Source organism: Halyomorpha halys, unplaced genomic scaffold (assembly GCF_000696795.3).
Source record: "Halyomorpha halys isolate HHAL.00 unplaced genomic scaffold, Hhal_1.1 Scaffold464.1, whole genome shotgun sequence".
In the NCBI taxonomy this organism is placed as follows: Eukaryota; Metazoa; Arthropoda; class Insecta; order Hemiptera; family Pentatomidae; genus Halyomorpha; species Halyomorpha halys.
Window position 1 is genome coordinate 9,878 of NW_027108519.1, and position 18,301 is coordinate 28,178.

The 18,301-nt window shown below is 29.6% G+C and overlaps 1 protein-coding gene across 2 annotated transcripts in view; it reads left to right on the forward strand.

Moving 5' to 3' along the window:
• Positions 1–278: 278 nt before the first annotated feature.
• Positions 279–18,301, forward strand: part of LOC106683086 (DNA replication helicase/nuclease 2) — a 28,329-nt gene continuing 10,306 nt past the window's right edge. For both annotated transcript variants that reach the window (XM_067046839.1, XM_014424319.2), the window contains exons 1-16: positions 279–415; positions 513–785; positions 3,390–3,581; positions 3,828–3,894; positions 4,535–4,805; positions 4,881–5,012; positions 6,795–7,041; positions 8,181–8,377; positions 10,740–10,866; positions 11,000–11,130; positions 13,100–13,306; positions 13,380–13,562; positions 15,079–15,300; positions 15,670–15,811; positions 17,097–17,244; positions 18,056–18,165. In XM_067046839.1, coding sequence (XP_066902940.1) covers positions 371–415; positions 513–785; positions 3,390–3,581; positions 3,828–3,894; positions 4,535–4,805; positions 4,881–5,012; positions 6,795–7,041; positions 8,181–8,377; positions 10,740–10,866; positions 11,000–11,130; positions 13,100–13,306; positions 13,380–13,562; positions 15,079–15,300; positions 15,670–15,811; positions 17,097–17,244; positions 18,056–18,165 — 2,694 coding nt within the window. In that variant the 5' untranslated portion in view covers positions 279–370. The remainder of the gene's footprint in view (positions 416–512; positions 786–3,389; positions 3,582–3,827; positions 3,895–4,534; positions 4,806–4,880; positions 5,013–6,794; positions 7,042–8,180; positions 8,378–10,739; positions 10,867–10,999; positions 11,131–13,099; positions 13,307–13,379; positions 13,563–15,078; positions 15,301–15,669; positions 15,812–17,096; positions 17,245–18,055; positions 18,166–18,301) is intronic.

Consider the following 18,301-nt stretch of genomic DNA (forward strand, 5'->3'; position numbering starts at 1 on the left):
ATGTTGACTCAAAGTAAAAAATTTATGAAAATTATGGACGGGAAAACAATTGGCAACAGAATAATGGGGAAGTAGTTTCAGTGGCCTTTGACGTGAAATTAATTATGCAAATCTAATTTTTTTTAATGCAAATGCATCAGCTCAAAATTTGTGTATTTGAAATAATTTATTAATTAAATATTCAGAGAAAAGATTTTGCATTATTTCTTTTTTCTTTTACTTCTTTGGGCTTCTAAACAACTACGAAGTTTTGGCGCGAGTTTTGTCTTTGTTCGCATTGAATAACCTTTTTTGATTAGTAATTTTTCATTTTTCATTTTAGTCTATGGATTTTTCTAGAATATTATAGTAATTTCTAATGCACTAATTAATGCGGGTTCTTAATTTATTTACCATGAAGAAACGTCAAATAGAAGTACAAATCTTTATTCTTTATTAGTTTGTCTATATCTGTATGAGTTAATTAATAACTATTTGTAAAAATAAGTGTTAATTATTATTATATTTTTTAGACCAATCAAAGAACGTTGTTCAATTTCTTTTCCAAAACTTCTGACTTACAAGAGAAAAAGGATGCTACATCTCTGAATAGGAGACCTATCAAAGACTGTGTTAAAGATATTAGTGTAAATAGTAGTGACATATTTAATGGATTGAATAAATTTAGAGAAAATAAGCCAATTGTTAGACCAAATAATGAATCAGTATTAGTTTCTACTGAAAACAAAGACAATCAGGACTGTAAGACAGCAGCAGCCCATGATTTGAAGAATAGCCCGACAAAGGTCATTTAATTTATTATTTATTTATCAAATGCATATCTTTATAATTGTTTTTAGATGAAATTGTTCCATGTCAATTTAAAATTTGTTCAACCAGTGTTATGATTAGTTCTCGTCCTTTTGTGTATCTCTTGTAATCAATGGCCTTCTATAATTGATGCTTGTAGTTATATCCTACCTTGTCTTAAACTCATCTCTTTTTATCAAGATAATAATAAAAATGATTTCTGAAGTTACTTCTTTAAATTTTATTTTGATAGAAGCATCTAATTCATAATCTTGGAGTTATTAAGAGATTTCCTCTGAGTAATAGGGGCGGAGACCAACTTTTTCTTTTACCTTGCTTATACTCACTTCAAATTCTTAATGAGAATGACTGAATGTCCAATGATAAATCAAAGTGAACCCATTTTTTAAATAGAGTAATGGGGAAATAAACAGTAGTGTATGGATTGTGCTTAGATTGGTAGAGAGAGGCATTTTAGCGGTGTTCTCTAAGCGAATGAACTATAGTTTTTTGTAGGACCTATTATTGTGATCTAATAAAGTAACATAACCAGAAGTTACACTAGTCTTAGTACTCACGTTTAGGAGAGATAACTTTGGCAATTGAGATGGACTGGAAGAGCCTGACATGGCTTTGTAAACTCATCTAAAAAGCCTTCAGTAGCTTTGAAATATATGAGTAGTTAATGTGCTAAACTCTGTGGTGCCCAATCTATTTTATAGTTTACTACAGCTCTGATCATCTTCAAATTCATATACAGTCAATCATCTATATGTAATAAAAATGTATGTTAAGAGTGACCAATAGCAATATATTTGGTAATCATTATTTTGTTCTAACTTAAAGTTATTTTATCCTTTCAAAAAATTGATATTATTGCAGTTTTTTTTTTTTTTTTTTTATTGTTTTTCTATTAAGAAAATCAATATAGTAAAAATATTATAATAAATAGTTAAAAAGTACATTAACTCAAAATAATGTATAATCCTTAACGAGGCTTCTGAATTTTTGATTTTTGATGTCCGGTTCAACTTTTGTTGAAAACATAATTAAAAAATTCGAATGCGAATTTGTGAACAAAGAATAAATTTATTTTTAATCAGGCTTAAGTGAGAAAAAAATTGCTCATTCACATATGTTAAACGAAAAAATCTCTTAAGTTCAGGAAAATTTTCCAGCCAGCCCTTCACCACTCCTCCAATCACTAGCATTGTCTCAGTTTTTATTCATATTATCTTATTAATGTTAATTAAATCTTTATATTATTAGTTATTAAATCTTTAATTTTTAAAGTTTATATTATCAGGATAGTATTTTTTTTACCTGCACCTTATATACTGAGTCTAAATAGCTACTTTCAACCCAGAAAGAAATGAAGTTTTTTTTATTTATCATAATCGAATCCCTGTCTATTGCTGTGCAGTTTGGAGATGTCCGCTATTGAGCTTGAACCAAATTTCCCTCTCCTGTACCAGCTCTCTTCTGCTCCAGATCTGTGGTCTTTTCTCCACTCGTGTCTCATATGTCATCTGTTCTTTCTATGTTCATCCTAAGGTACCCAAGCCTCCTTAGTTCATTCTCTTCAAGAGTGGTTTCTATAGGATGTACCGCAATGCTTGAACTTATTATTGTGTTACAGATTCTGTCTCTCCTAGTCTTTCCTTCAACCTTTCTGTTTTTGTTGTGTTTTTTAATTAAGGGTCAATGACTCCAAGGAGTAAAAAAGAGTGGACAAGAACGTCTATCTATATTTGGATGTCTTTGTTTTCTTTGTCACCACTCTTCTGTTGATAAAACCTTTCACGATAGAACATTCTTCCAGCTGCTCCCAGTTTTCGTGACACCTCTCCATAAATATAGCCACTTCTGATGATCCAGGCACATAGATATTTGAAATCATGAACCTGTTCCAAAACATGTCCTTTCAACCTAAATGTTCTCATCACTCAGTGGAGCTGGCAAAGGCAATAATTACGTAGAACACTGTCTGAGTTTATCTTTCCTTAGTGGTTGATCCAGATACCTATAAGGAAAGTAGGGGCTTAGGCTGGATTCATGGTATATACCATGCATGGCCTCAAACTCCTTGGAGGTGTTGTTTTTGAGTAACAAAATTAAGAATAAAAACTCCAACCCCTCGTGTACCTCATGAGTGCATAAATACCTTGCTTTGGGCTCTCTATAAGTCCTTGTTTATATAATCTCTTTTTGAGTGAAGTAGAAGTGAGATTATGAATTATTATTTTATTTATTTAATTATTTTTTCTATTAGTTCTTCAACGCATTCTCTGCTGTTTAATATAGAAATAAATGTTTGTTTTCCCTTTGTCTATATACCATATCTAATAAAGTTAACCTATGTTACCCTCATTTTCATTCTAATATGAATGAAATAGTAGTACCTGTCAGAACTATTGATAATCCAAATCATTAACAATTTTCTTATTTTAAAACTAAAATTGGAAAACATGTTAATTTAGTGTTTTTGATCTTTCGCAACTAATGTGGTATGACAAGCTATATATTTAAAAATACATATCATGCAGATAGATGTCTTTCTATTAATTTTATTTTTAAAAATCTTTTTCTTTATATTTCAGGTTGTTCAAAAAAATATATCTACCTTCTTATCTCCTTCTAAAAATACAGTATTGAAGTTGGAAAACAATGTATCCAGTCGTAATGGTATGACAGGAAATGGTTCTGGTTATGTAATACCCTCTGTTGAGAGAAAACCTATCTCCTTAAAAAGAAGTCCAAAAAAACGAAAATTTCAGGAAAGTCCACTAAAGGTATAATGGGATGTTAAAGAAATGGAAATAAATCACTATCTACAATCTTACATTATAACATAAGCATTTTTAAAATTAGTTTTTTTATATTTGATTGAAGTTTTAGAATTTTCTAGTTTTACAGTTTATTTATTAAACTTATTTATATCTTATTTGCAATGATTTAAATAATTATTTGGTTAAGTTATTTCTCAATTTATCGACCATATTTTTTTTATTTTGTTTTAATTATTTTTTAAATTTCAGAATACTGTGTTGAAGTTTTTTTCAAGTCCTGAAAAATCACAACTTCCTCTGAAAAATGAAATATCAGGTATTTATGAATTTAATAGGTAAAGAGTTATTACTTTAAATCATCACAAAAGAAATGATCCCGAACTCTTCTGCAAATCACTAGTTGGGAACACTGATCGGTTTAGTCAGAATATTTTTTCTATTATTGAACAAAATCTAGATGTATGATATTTAGTCAATCATTATCATAATTGAATCTTTAATCACTAACTTATCCTTCCAATTGTTCTTTACGGGTACTTAAAGTGGCCTGTTACACTAAAGCAAGAACAGTGCCTTAAGGTTTTTTGAAAATAAAGTATTTTCTTAATAAAAGGAATAGAATACCTGGTGCAGGTATTGTTATATTTATCTCTATTAGTAGAGTTGTTAGTGTGCTAAGCCTTTCTTATTATTATAAACTAATTTTCTTTAAAGCAATTTTTGTTTGTATAATGTAGAGATGGACAAAAATTAGCTATAGTTGAAACTAATTGCTAAAATTGCCATGGACACGGCCCTTATTCATGAATGAATCATTGATAAATAAATATTGTATCCATAACAATGTTAGCTATTAGTTTCATAGTTGCCCAACTCTGGTATAATGTTATAATGGCTACTAGAGCTAACAGGTGTCAATATGTAATTAATTTGACTCGCTATAATATCAATTTCAGCGTGTGGAAACTGTTCAACTGAATCAAATGATGAAACTAATGAGAAAAAAGATGATACTGACTCTGTTAACCTTGCTGAAGATTCGATAATTATTTCTCCACAAAAAATTAAAGTAAAGCGAAGAAAATGCCTTCTTGAAGAAAGCTCTTCAAAAAGGACTTTAAACTTCAAAGATGTAACCAACGATGAAAAGTCCAACAAAGCTTTTGATGATGATGATGATGATGAATCTGCATTTTTTAAAGCTTCTTTATTTTATGAAGAAAATAAGTGAGTTAGTTGTTTAATAGAATAATTTGTTTTTATTTTGTAGTTCATTTTGCACTATTTATTTTTGGTTTTAAGGAATTTTGATTTAAAAGAGTTACAGAGATGCCAGGTCATCAGTATTAATGATGGTGATAATGGAGAAAAACAACTAACCCTGAAAAATCTTGCCAAGAAGAGCACTGGCTTATGCACTCTGAGAAGCCCATGGTATTTATTACATATTTATTCTTTTATTTGAATACTAAATTTAAAGTTTATTTATGTTATAAGTTTTCTAGTTTTTAAAAATTTTATTGCAACCATTGGACCAATTTTTTTTTAAATATTCTAAAAAATGTTACAGGAAAGTACACAATTATTTAAAAATCATTAGAGTTATCCAAATAATGGCCAAAAGTTTCAAGTGTATTTTAAAATTTGAATAACTTTGAAAAGAAATGATGACGTGCAAAAAAGAAACAAATTTTTATTTTAAACATCTTACTAAAAAGTCCAACTGAAGCCCTGAAAATTCAATGTTTTCTTAAAATAAAGGCAACCAAAACCATAGAAATCATGCAATGTCAGTTTTAAATTACACAAGACATTGTCATACAGTAAAATTGGCTTGGCAACAGCCATGTCATGAATGATTTTTTCTCAATACTTTTTCTATTCCTAAAGAATCTGAAGTAAACTCCTACTCCCTCTTCATCCACTAAACATTCCATCAAAAAATATAGGTCTTTAGAAATTAGAAGCTAAAACAGGAAGCCATTAATAAAAAAAAAAAATTACTTTTTATTTTTACTAAATTGGTGTAAAAAAGGTTAGAACGGTGTAAAATAAATTAGATCTAACAAAATTTTTTCTCTATCTATTGTTTATTTGTTTTATAGTGTTGATTCATATTTCATTATTTATTCCATTATTCCTTTTGGTTTTGTTATTTCTACTAATCATCACTAATTTATGATATTTTACCAAAAATAATAGACTTTGTACAGCATCAGAGGGTAGTGGGTAGTTTTATATCCATTTCATGTCTCTTTGAGCATAATATATTTGCTTTTTCCCACCTCATTTCGGCACCTCTGGCTTCAGATCAAATTAGCTGATATTTGTTTTGTGGAGTTTTTTTTTCTTAACTGGCAGCATAAAAGCAGGGCAAATTTCAATCAAAATTTTGTCATCTTCGAATATTTTTTCACCGTTTTTAATGTTTTGCACCTCTGTACCCACTCTCCCCAAATTGAGTTAAAGTGTTGAAAATTTGTGTGTGAATTGAGTTGGTTTTAGAGAGTTTCTTTTGGGGATCTGAACGTTTTCCTTCCTCCTCCCCTCACCAATATTAACTGTTTTTAAGCATTAATGAATCAATTAAATTGCTTATCATTTATTTATATCAGAACAATGAGGGTAAAATAAGACCTTACTTATGGAGCTCTGATGCTAATGGAATTTTTCATTCTGAAAATAAACAATAAATAAATCCAAATCTTTTGAAAAGAACTAAAAAATATGATCTTTTGGTCCTGATCACAGTTAGCATACTGAGTTATATGTTTATAATAGAATCTATTATTCATTTTAACCTTGATTCTATTTACTAGGTCGGATCAATTTATATTTTATGAAGCAGCTATCCTGTTAACATCAGTGGATTGTGTTCTACAACTTAAATCCCCTTGGAAAAATTTTGCAGGGTTCCTGCAATATAAAATCTAGTAAACAACCCTAAGGTTTATATGTACATAGTTTCCAGTTAAACCAATCTTGAAAACAGTGTTTTGAAGTAGTAAATAAAAAATTAATAAATGGATGGAACTACTACGAAAAACCTTTTTTGGGACAGCATAGTGAGGGAATTGCTTCAACTTAATGATATTCCTCAATAACTCATTTCTCAGGAATAACTATTTAGCATACTTTTATTACCTCGTATGCATTAAATTAAAGTTGATAAGTATTTAATTATTTGTTTCAAGATTTTTTTTTGTGTTTTTTTAGGAATGATTGTCCCATTTTTCCTCAAGATATTATTAGTGTTAGAGGTGTCCAAAGCCCGGAAGGCTGGGTCGTAGATTGGAATGGATTGCTGGTAACACATCCTGATAAATTGATATCTGGCACAACTATTGTTGGTTCTGTCTATTGTATGCGGAAAACAATACTCTCTCATATTTTTAAAGAAGTAGGCGGTGGAACTAGGTACCCTATGGTACTTGGTTCTAGTGTACATCAACTTTTTCAGGAGGTAACTTTTTAAATTCACCTCCCCCTTTTTTTTAATATAACAAATGATAAAATAAATGTTGAGAAAATAGTTGTGTTAACTTAAAAGAATTATTTAAAAAATGTATTAACATTATATTGTTTAAATTAATTTTAATTTTAGTTATGATTCTATGACAGTATGTTCTTTCTCCACTTCACTCGTCTAGTTTTACTTATAAGATACTTTTTGTTGTATTCAACATTCAACAATGTTCTTGGGAGAGTAAGAAATATTGAAATTCATTTTGTAGGTCTACTGCAGAATTAATTTTAGCAAACAAGCAAAGCTTGAATCTGTTCTGCACACCCGAGTGTAACTTATCACATTTAAATGACTGTCTGATTCTCCCGACAATTTACCATTGCTTTGTTTATTTTTTCCAAATTGATGCTGATGAGTATTTTTATACAGGCAATAATTAATCCTTCAAATGAAATCCAGTATCCAAAAGAAAGTTCAGGAATGATGGAGAAATAATAACACTGATATGAGGTGTTCCAAGGAAAAGATAATATATTGAAAGAAGATAGTTGGCCGTATGAAGTAGATTGTCGGAGGATAGTCCAGGTGGTGGTCAATAAAGGTACCAAAATAGTAATAGAAAACTATTTATTGTAAACTAACGTTTGCCCCAGTTTGCAGGGCTTCGTTAGGGCTGTAAGAATGAAGTTCTGCTACCCCAGCTGTAAAGTGGGCCGAAACATTGGTTTACAATAAATAGTTCTCTTTTACTATTTTGGTACCTTTATTGACCACCACCTGGACTATCCTCCTTCAAAAGAAAAGATAATATTCTTACTTACTGAAGGTTTATCATTGGACTTACTACATAGCATTATTTTTTGGTTTCCTACTCTTATCCTCACCAACCTAACCTTTGTCTTTTTCTACAGATTCATTAATTTAATTCCATATTATCAGTTAATTCAATTTTATGCCCTTATCTATTGTTCTAAGTATAACACATTTTAACTATTATATTCTATATTCTTACGATAGTTTGTATTTTTCAAATTACAATTTATGCTACTACCAATGATTTTTTTTAGTTAGTATTATCTATAATTGAAAGATTCATCAATTTTTTACCCTTTGGTTATTAAATGTTTCTGTTTTAGGCTCTGAAACAAAAATATTTGAGTATTGAAGAAATAGAAAAAGAATATAAAAGAATGATTGATAGCAAAGATTTTATACTGAATATGTTTTTAGAAAAAATAGATTATGCCGAAATCACGAATAAACTCTACTCATTCATAGAACATATTCATAAATTTATGAAAAGATATATTGCTGGATATTCTGATTCAGATAAGTAAGTTCTTCATTTCTTATTTACTCCCTGTAAAATTTTAATTATTGAATTTGCAAAATAGGTTGTATTGCATGCTATGTCAATTAATATTGTGAGTTCACAAAGTTTCAACACTGGTCTCAGAACGAAATATTTATTAAATATTTGTATAAGGGTGGACTATGGTCTTCGAAATATGACCCTTGGGCATCAACAGACTGCTGCCAGCCTTTTTCCAGACTATGAACGTCTTTTTGGAATGCTTCGTGCTGAAGACTTAAGAGACCTCGTCGAAGCTGCCTGGTCGTTATCATGTGGAATTTCTTCCTTTTTAGGTCTCTATGCTCCGAGGAAACTAAAATAAGATGTTGATGGCTGTAAGGTGGCTGCGGCTGTATTGTCACTTTGAATTTGCTCCAAAATTTTGGGAGCGAGCAATGCATGAGATGGCACATTTTATGATGAAGAATCGTCTTTGATCAATGAGCAGACTCAATCCTTCAAATGGCGGAGTACTTCAGGGTGACAGGGTACGGTCTGATAGCATTTAAAAGTTCACACACTTTCTCCAAATCATCAGTTCGTCTTGTTGAAGATCTCCCAGTGAAGCCATCATCTTCAAAGTCCTCGCATTCATCTTTGAACATCTTGTGGCTCTTAAAAACAATTGCACGTGACTGGCTTCTTTTTTAGGTCTCTTGAATCTTAGCAATGGGTGTGCAGTGCTTTTGTTCAGCATTGCACAGAATTTGATCGAATAACACTACTTCAAATGGTGCTGCATTTTGGACTGTCTAACTATTGATGTCACTGACTCATGCTGCTCACGACCGGCCTGCTGCAGCGTCTCGGAGGCAACTGCCACTGGTGGTGTCAGTTAACTGTCACTCTCCAATATTCTACCCTGTCAATGAAATTGGTCTGCTTGCCATTCCCTACTCAGGAAACAACCTTCTCCTTATGTATACATAATTATGACTGATAGTCTGTGATATTTTTTTTTTTTTAATTTAAGCAAGAGTTGTGTTATTTATAGAAAATATTAGTTTTCGTTACTAATAAAGCAAAAAGATATTTACCTCTATTCTTCTTTTGTTTCTATATAGTGAATTTTTTTGTATAGTCTAATCACTATCATTTGAACTCATTTTAATCATATCATCATATCGCTTGTAATTTTCTTTAGATATGTTGGAGTAAATTATAGATTGTTAGCTCCCTGATTTTTTAAATAGTGGTTGGTCCATTGAAATAAAAAAATTATTATAATTAAATAGTTAAAAAATAATGACCAGTTTTCTTACAGGTATAAGTACATTAATTCAAAATACAATTGTTTTTTAATATTTAAAGCAGAGATCATAGATGGTTTGTTTTGTTATGGATATTTGAGTCTTTAACCAAAGAATTCTTTAAATCCATTTAGATTCTTAGTCTGAGAAGTGAAGGTTTTTCTTGAAGATATAACGGATCTCGCTGAAAGATGGTAGTCGGAAAGTACTAAGCCCGGGCTGGGCAGGAGACGCTCAATCCCATCCAATTTTGAAATTTTTCGTTTATATAATGATAAATGTTTGGTCAGGTGTTGTGTTATCTTATTGAAACAAAACCTAATTTTTATTTGCTGATTCTGAGCAACTTTGAATCACAGCATTATAGATTCTTTGTGACTGATTACCCTCAAGTTCTAAATTAATGCTTAAATCTTCTAGAATAAATTTAGAATGAATTATGCCTCCGTAATTCTGAAGTACTTAGAGCATTGTCAGAAAGACTATCTTCTGCAGATTGCCGCACCAAATGGGTTGGTTTGGTGACTGAAAACCTATGTTTCCAATAATAATATATCACCAGTATTCCAAATTTTATTTTCATGTTTAATTGAAGGCAAGATAAAGTGATGTTCAGAAATCCATTTAAAATAGTTTAGAGATTAAAGTGTCATCAAAGCATAGCTGACCATATTTGGTAATTGAATGGGTAACTATTCTTTCAGGATTGTATAGATTATGTTTTACTATCTAGAGCTTACCTCTTAGAGAACACATGGATGCTTAGATCCCTGTAACTGACCCTGCATAGCAGTCCATGTACCAGTACCAGTTCTTTAAGATTATTGTGATTGAACCTCAGAAGTGATAAGAGTTTTCATAAATGAGAAGAACATTCCCTAAAGAGACCAGTTATGAGCAGTATAGAATTGGGTGAACTCCTGTAAGGTGTTTATTTGTTCATAAATGTATCTAAAAGAACTAAACAATAGAACAAAGATGTTCAAGGACTAGTTAGCCAATAAAATAATAAAACTATATATTCATGCATGCTTTTTGTATATAGAAAGGCACTTGTTGAGTAGTATATATATCCAGTATATAAATTTTAGGGGCAACAATTGGTCTGGAGAAATTGTCGAAACTCAGGATATTGAAGAAAATATTTATTCTCCTGTTCTTGGTGTAAAAGGGAAAGTTGATGCTACAGTTAGAGTTCAAGTTGGAAATAGAGTTAAGGTAATTAACTATATTATGTTATTTGTTATTTAAAATCTAATTGTTTTAGACTAAAATGTTGAATGATTCAGGTGGATCATTTAATGTAATATTTTAAATTATGGTTCAAAGTTAATTTTACTTTTTTTTCCAGACTATGCCTCTAGAACTTAAAACTGGTAAAGTTTCTTTTAGCATAGAACACAGAGGTCAGGTGATTCTTTATTGTATGCTCCTTAAACAGATGGGATACTTGGTCGATTCTGGCCTTCTTCTGTACTTGAGGTAATAAAATTATATATTGTGAAGTTTAGTTAAGCTTGAGAAATTCAGTCTGTTTAAATCAGTGGTTGGATCCTTGGGAGTCAAGTGGGGGAAGGGTTCAGAAGCACATTTTTTATGAAGAATTAGTGCTAAAACTGCTTTATTGATACCTTAACGGGTGTTAGTGTTAGCTGAAAGGTTTTAACTGATTAATGCTCTATTAAAGTGTTAAGATATTCTTCATTATTAAGATATTCTTCATGGGTGGATCGGGTATGGTTCTAAATCTGGGCCACGGATTGTCCTATTTCTGTCTTAGTAGGCCGCTGACTACTATGGGTTGGGAAACCCTGATTTAAATACTTTACTACATGTTGATCTGTGTGAAATTCTTCAAACCTTTTGTCTTTGAATCTCCTAGGATTATTTTTAGATAGTATTAATATAGTTTCTCTATAGTTATATACCCTCTCCTATCATGGAATTTACATTTCATTTAATTAGGTTTGCCATTGGTTGAACAATCAAAATTTCAACAGAATGTCACTTAATATGACCACTTTATTCTATCACTAAACACCTTTAAACACACTAAAAAGCAGAATAAATTCCTGTTTTTTTTTTTCTTTTCTTTTTCTTTAACCAAGTCTGTAGGTAATAATGGATGACTCCACTCATCTAAATGATATGCTTGCCTTTAGGTGACAAGCACTAATGTATTTTTATTCATTTAACAAACCTTACCTCGACCACTGTCTGTTGTACAGCCATGACTTTGTAAGTTGTAAAGTAAAAACACAATACAATCTTGATAATCCAACAACCTCACGATGTCAAGGGCAGAACATTAAGACTGGTCAGAGTGAAAGAAGCCTCAAATTATGAGTGAGGGAGTTAAAAAAAAAATCTGGTTTGGTGCACCCAGTACACAACATTCACTTACTCCCCCCCCCCTCCTGAAAGGTGTAAATTCCAAATAAAAATTTTTGATTATTCTGTAAAAAATCATATTTCATACCACAGTTTAACAAAATATAATAAAGCTGTGTACATATAGTTGAAATCAGTCATCTACATATAGTCTCTAAATTGCTGGCTCTATCCCTCCTTTTTTTCTTCTTAAGTTAATTACCAAATTCTTTTAAAGTTCATATTTATCCATTTTTTATTACTCTAAATGACATTAAATTATTAATTTTTAAAAAAATTAACAAAATTAAAGGTACTTTAGAGGAAGAATTTTTGGAAATTCGGGATTTAAGCTGTGTCAAGGCAACTTCAATCACGAAATCACTTAGCTCATAAGAAAGATCACTTGATTGTACATTAATTTACCAACTTAAATCTAAATAGCCAGAGCCATTTTTGAGAAAATTTAAAAAATGTGTAAAATTGATTATATAAAGTGGCACTTCCTGTAAGTCTATTTTAACAATAAAAGTTTCTAAAACACTCCAGGTATACGTACACCTGTCCTATCTATGTAATTTCTGTTTTGTACAAATTTTCTTTTTTGAAATGGGCTATTCATACACCCACAGACCATTTTGAGACACTTGTTTTTGGCTCAGGGGACCTAAAAATGTATATATCTCCCCTTACTATATATTCCATCTGTAGGTAAGTAAACGTAAAAATTTATCTTTGCATTATTTCAACTTTAATTTCTTAATTTCATTGTTTAAATGGGACTCTCAGTATTCTGCTATATTTGATAATCCAAATAAATGTTGGTCCCATTTTGTTGCATTATCGAGGTTGTACAGTATTAAATTCAGAAGAACCTAATAACAACTATTTTTTTTTTTAATATGTACAAAAAATGTCTATTCTATAAAGTTCTATTTATCCCATATTGATACTACAATACTTCCTGTTTTGTAATTATGTCTTTTCTTGCTTTTGAAAAGAAAGGAAAAAAACCTCATCAAAATTCTCCAAAATCAGTGGATTTGTATGTAAATTGAATAATTAAATTATTTTATTTCAGTTCTGGAGTTGAAATGAAGGAGATAAAATGTGAAGAAAAAGAAGTGCGAGATTTGACATTATTAAGAAATGGGCTGTGCCATTGGCTTATTAAATCTACTTCTGTTGAAGCTACAGACGATTTGACTTTCCCTTCACTCCCACCTCCAATTAACCGAAAATCATGTTCCTCTTGCCCTTACCTCGTCCCTTGCTATGCTGCACTAAGGTAAAATAAATAATTTAATGCCACTAGTTATAATATGAACCAAATTAGAAATAAGTTTTGGTTAACTTTTTAGGGAGAAAAATTTGAGTGAACTGAAAGAAGGAAATTTACTTTCTGGGTTTGGATCTGCTGCTACTAAGCATTTATCTGACAGTGATATTAAATTTGTTTTTCATTGGTTGAGTCTTATCTTTCTTGAAAGGGGATCTTCAAAATCAAGTCTTTCTGATATTTGGAATGTTAATCCTGAAATAAGGTATTGTTTCTTCATGTTCGTATTTTCAATATAAAGCACTAACTTCTTAAAGGATATATATTTTCTTTTCTTTCATTCTTAAATTCATTATTTAAAATTATTGAAATTTTTGTGAACTAATTAATTTACATGTCTAGATAAGTTTTATGTTTAGTATTTTTATCAGCTGGTTGGTAAGTTGTTGAGATTGATAAATATAACCGTATATTGATTGATAAATATAACTGTGATTTTAAACTTGTTTGAATTCCTTTGCGAACTTTAACTCCTCTACTGAGATTTTTTTTTAGCTTCTATTACATTTACAATGTCAATATTATCAGCCTTATAAACATTCCTGAAACTGTCTTTGAAAAATGTTAATATGCTACCTAATGGATAATATGTAACCTAATCCCGTTTAAAACTGGTTGTTTAAGTGCTTTATCCTCTTTTTGAAGTTGGACCAAATCAAACATTCTAGTATGGTTGCATTGTTTTTTCATCAAATTTTTCATAACTTTATCTTCGATCATTTTATTTTTGTTGAGTTTTTCAACATAAATTTTTATTTTTATTTCCGGCAATGGGTCTGTTCTAAGTTTTTATATGTGTTATCCTCCTCTGGTATCACTTTCATTTTTCAGTCATATTCTTCTTTTTCTAATACAGCTACTCTCTTCGTCTTATAAGATTTCATAATCAAAATTTGGGGATTTTTCTTTTTAAATTTCATTAATGATATCAAATCACCCTTCCATTTATTAAAATGTTTGTGGATATTATGTTTTAATATGATTTTTATGGTTATATCTATGTCGCTAAAAATTATTTTCAAATCAGTGATCATCATGATAATATCCTTTCTGATATTTTTAAGAAACAGGTTAACATAATCATCAAGACATCAAAAATTAATAATATTAAAGTGAAATTGAAATTCAAAGTGAATTATTATTTGCTACAGATTAGACCGGATTACGTTTATAGAGGATCAAGATTGTGATTTTAGAGTTTTTTCTAGATTGTTATAAAACCTTCAAGATTGTGTTCATTGATGATATGAGGGGTCTCGCATTAAAGGTTTGGTCATGGTCTCGCATCAGTTAAACTCTCTCTGCGTATTTGTTCAGGAAAATAAAAATAATTTATTAATGTATGTACTTAGCAACACTGTGTAACCTTCCCTTTTTGCTTTTCTATTCTCTCTATACTGCCATGTTTGTTATTATGTATTTAATAAATTCACCATCTTCTCATTGAGTTACTTTTACCATTCTATCAAAATAGCAGTATTCCTTTTTATGTCAATATCAAGCCTGAGTGAAAAATATGTGTATATGAGTGAAAAATTTTATGATTTTAAGGATTTAGGCGATTCTTGCCATTATAGTGGTCAGATGAGTTGGAGGAGGGTCCTTTACCTTTTTTTTTAAGCCTCTGCTCTAATAAATTCTCTGAATTTAGTAATAATTTTCAATAATACTTTTATTTATTTTGAATTTTGTTTCATCATTCTAATGTCATATTATTTCAGAGAAAAGACTGGAAAATGCCTTGCCCAGATGAAAGTTGATTCTTGTGTGAAGGCTGATGGTGTGCAGTTTATCGCTACTTTTTCTAAAGCTGATAACTCTCTGTTAGAAACAGAATTGACCACTGGTCAGCTGATTATTATTAGTAGTGAAAACCATATTGCTCAAGCTCTTGGAAAAATTCAGGAAATTTCACCAATGACAATATCTGTCATGTTGGATAAGTTAGTTTTAGTTAAATAGTAATTTTTTTTTTTTTTTATCAACTTTGTTCTTATGGCTTTGTTTCAATATTTTATCCAGTTGTGCACTTTGACCCTTTTTTATATCTGAAGTTAAATAAACTTATTATTAAGGAGTACTAACCTATAATATTTCAAAAAACAATTACAATATGCACATATATATCTACAAAAATAAATTTAAAAAATATTCAACTGTTAAAAGAATTGAATGTCAGCTTACTAAATACTATACACTGTATCCTTGATAGGTTGTAATATTTTAAGAGTTTCCGGTTTTATTTGTTATTTTTTAAATTTTAACATGCTTTTGTTTTCTTGATTAATTTAAATATTCTTATTTTCATTTAGGCACATCAATAGCGATAAACTTATGACAATTGATTTGTACGATTCTGATGGCACTTATAATATCCTCATGAACAACCTTACTATTCTCATGGAAAGTACTGACAGATCTGCTGCACTTAGGGATTTAATAATTGATTTGAAGGTAACTAAGTTCAGTTAAAATATTCTTGTATGGATTGTTTTTGTTTATTTATTTTTTTTTTATATTTATTAATGTTTATCTATTGTTATTTATTATTTATATACCAAATTTATTATTTTGAAAAATCCTACCATGTTTTTCAACCTATCTACTTTTTAATAACACTGTTTTTTTTAAATAAAATCATCACTGATATATTATTATTTCAGTCAATAAGGGATTTGTATAAAACTATAAAATATAGGGGTTCATAAAAGACAATCTTAAACTGTTTTTTATTTTTTTGGGGGGTGCTGAGCCAAATTTTGGATTTTACTACCTTGAATAGAGAATAGAAATACAAAAAAATACCAATCGAAATTGAAATTTTTTCAGTTCTTTGCTTTTATCTTGATAGATGTAGTCGCTATGACAAAACAATCTATATACAACATTAAAGATAAAAAAATTTCTACAAGTTCTATAAGCATACATTACTATGTCAGGAACACAGTTTCAGCATTAGAGCATGTCCTGATATCACAAAAAATCAGCCCTGTGCCCAAAAGGCTAATTTTTTCTTTGGTTATTTGCTAAATTTTTATTTTTTATATTATATTAAAAAATATGAACTCAGGTTCATAAAATTTTTTATTTGGTAATTTGTTGTACAGTAAAACCCAGCTTATCCTTCCTAAATGGAACTGAGAAATCTTCTGTTAAGTGGTATAGTCAGTTGATTCGAGGCGTATAAAAGAATAAAGCTCTGTTACTAAATTAATTCATATATTAGTTAAAACTAAAATGCAGCACAAAACTTAATAGGTGATATTAATATATTATAAAGATAAATTTATTAAACTAATTTAAAAAACATTCTTTTGGTATCTGATTTAATTTTAGTGTACAAATCATTTTTAGGTTTTTGATGGTTACTTTTATTTATTTTTTGACAGATAATCAATCAGTTTTTTACCCTATTCATTGCCATGTTTATCTGTCTTATTTTGTCATGTTTTCAGACCATTATGATATTTATTAAATTCACAATGTTTATTAAATTTATTTTTAAATATAATGGTTTGGAAACATGATAGGTAAAATAAGATGTGGTATATGATGCTAACATTAATGAGGAGTAAAAAATTGTCAACTATCTGTGCATCCAAAAAAAAAAATAATACAAGGTATAAAATAAAATATTCAGTTCAGATTAAATTGTAACTTTTAAGTTGTTTTTTTTTTAGCCTGTAATTTGGCAGTATTGTTTTCTGATTTTTCATTTTAATTGTATTTTATTTCATAGATTCCCACATTTTCTGCAAAATTAAGTTCAAAAATTAAACGAATCGGAGAAGATATTTTTGCTCGATTGAACAAAGAACAGGTTAGGGCTGTTCTGCAAGCTATCTCTGCTGAGAATTACATCTTAATAAAAGGAATGCCTGGTGCAGGTATTGTTATATTTACCTCTGTTAGTAGACAATAGGTGTAGTTTATGTTCTTGTATTACATAAAATATTGAACACTTACATATTTACATAAACACTGAATTGATGGAACTGCACCTAGTAAATATAATCGAGGTTATAGCATTGTGAGAAATAAGATGGGCTTGTAAGGTTGTAGGGCTTAGTAATAAACGTACTCCTACAATGTTAATTAACATTGGACCGATGGATAGACCAAAGCTTAGGTGGGAGGTTTGTGTCAAGACTGATCTTGTAGATTTTTGTTTAGTCAGACGTTACTGTATGGATGTGTGGACAGCAATTAGTGGCTTCAGCATATAACGTTCAGGTTCACTAAAGCTTTTATTATTATTATATTCTCATAATGGGAACTACTGACAATGCGTTTGGAGGTTATGACAGCTATTCAGTGGATGAAATAAGAAATACCGCATTTTGTGATGTTCCTAGATCTTCTTTAATCAATTAATAACAAACCTTTAATCTTGACTATCAATGATACAGAATTTAGGAAATTATGGAATTATTTTATGTAGTATACATAATTAAACTTTAAGAACACATTGTAAAGAGAAATTAATTGAGTATCTATTTATATGCTCTTTTGGTTCAGTCCTTACCATGATATTGTTAAAAAAAAAAACTGCCTTTTTTTTAGGGTTAGTTATTTCATCAAATACAATATATCCAGTGTTAGAATACATTTATTACAAAAACACTATCATTTATGCTTCTTATAACGTTTAAAATTGTTTTTTAAATGGCCATTTTTAATTATTATTATTTTTCATAGGTAAAACCACTACTATGGCTGCTTTAATAGAACTTTTAACCAGATTGAGGTTAAAAGTATTGGTTACAAGTTTTACTCATTCTGCTGTTGACAATATTCTAATAAATTTAGTAAGTTTAATTTTATTGTAAATAATTTTAATAAATATTTATATTATTTTATGTTGGTGTAGTTGAGAAATAATTCAAATATAAGTATAATGAATTAATTATCCACTTTCTCAGAATAAACTGATGACAAAGAGTT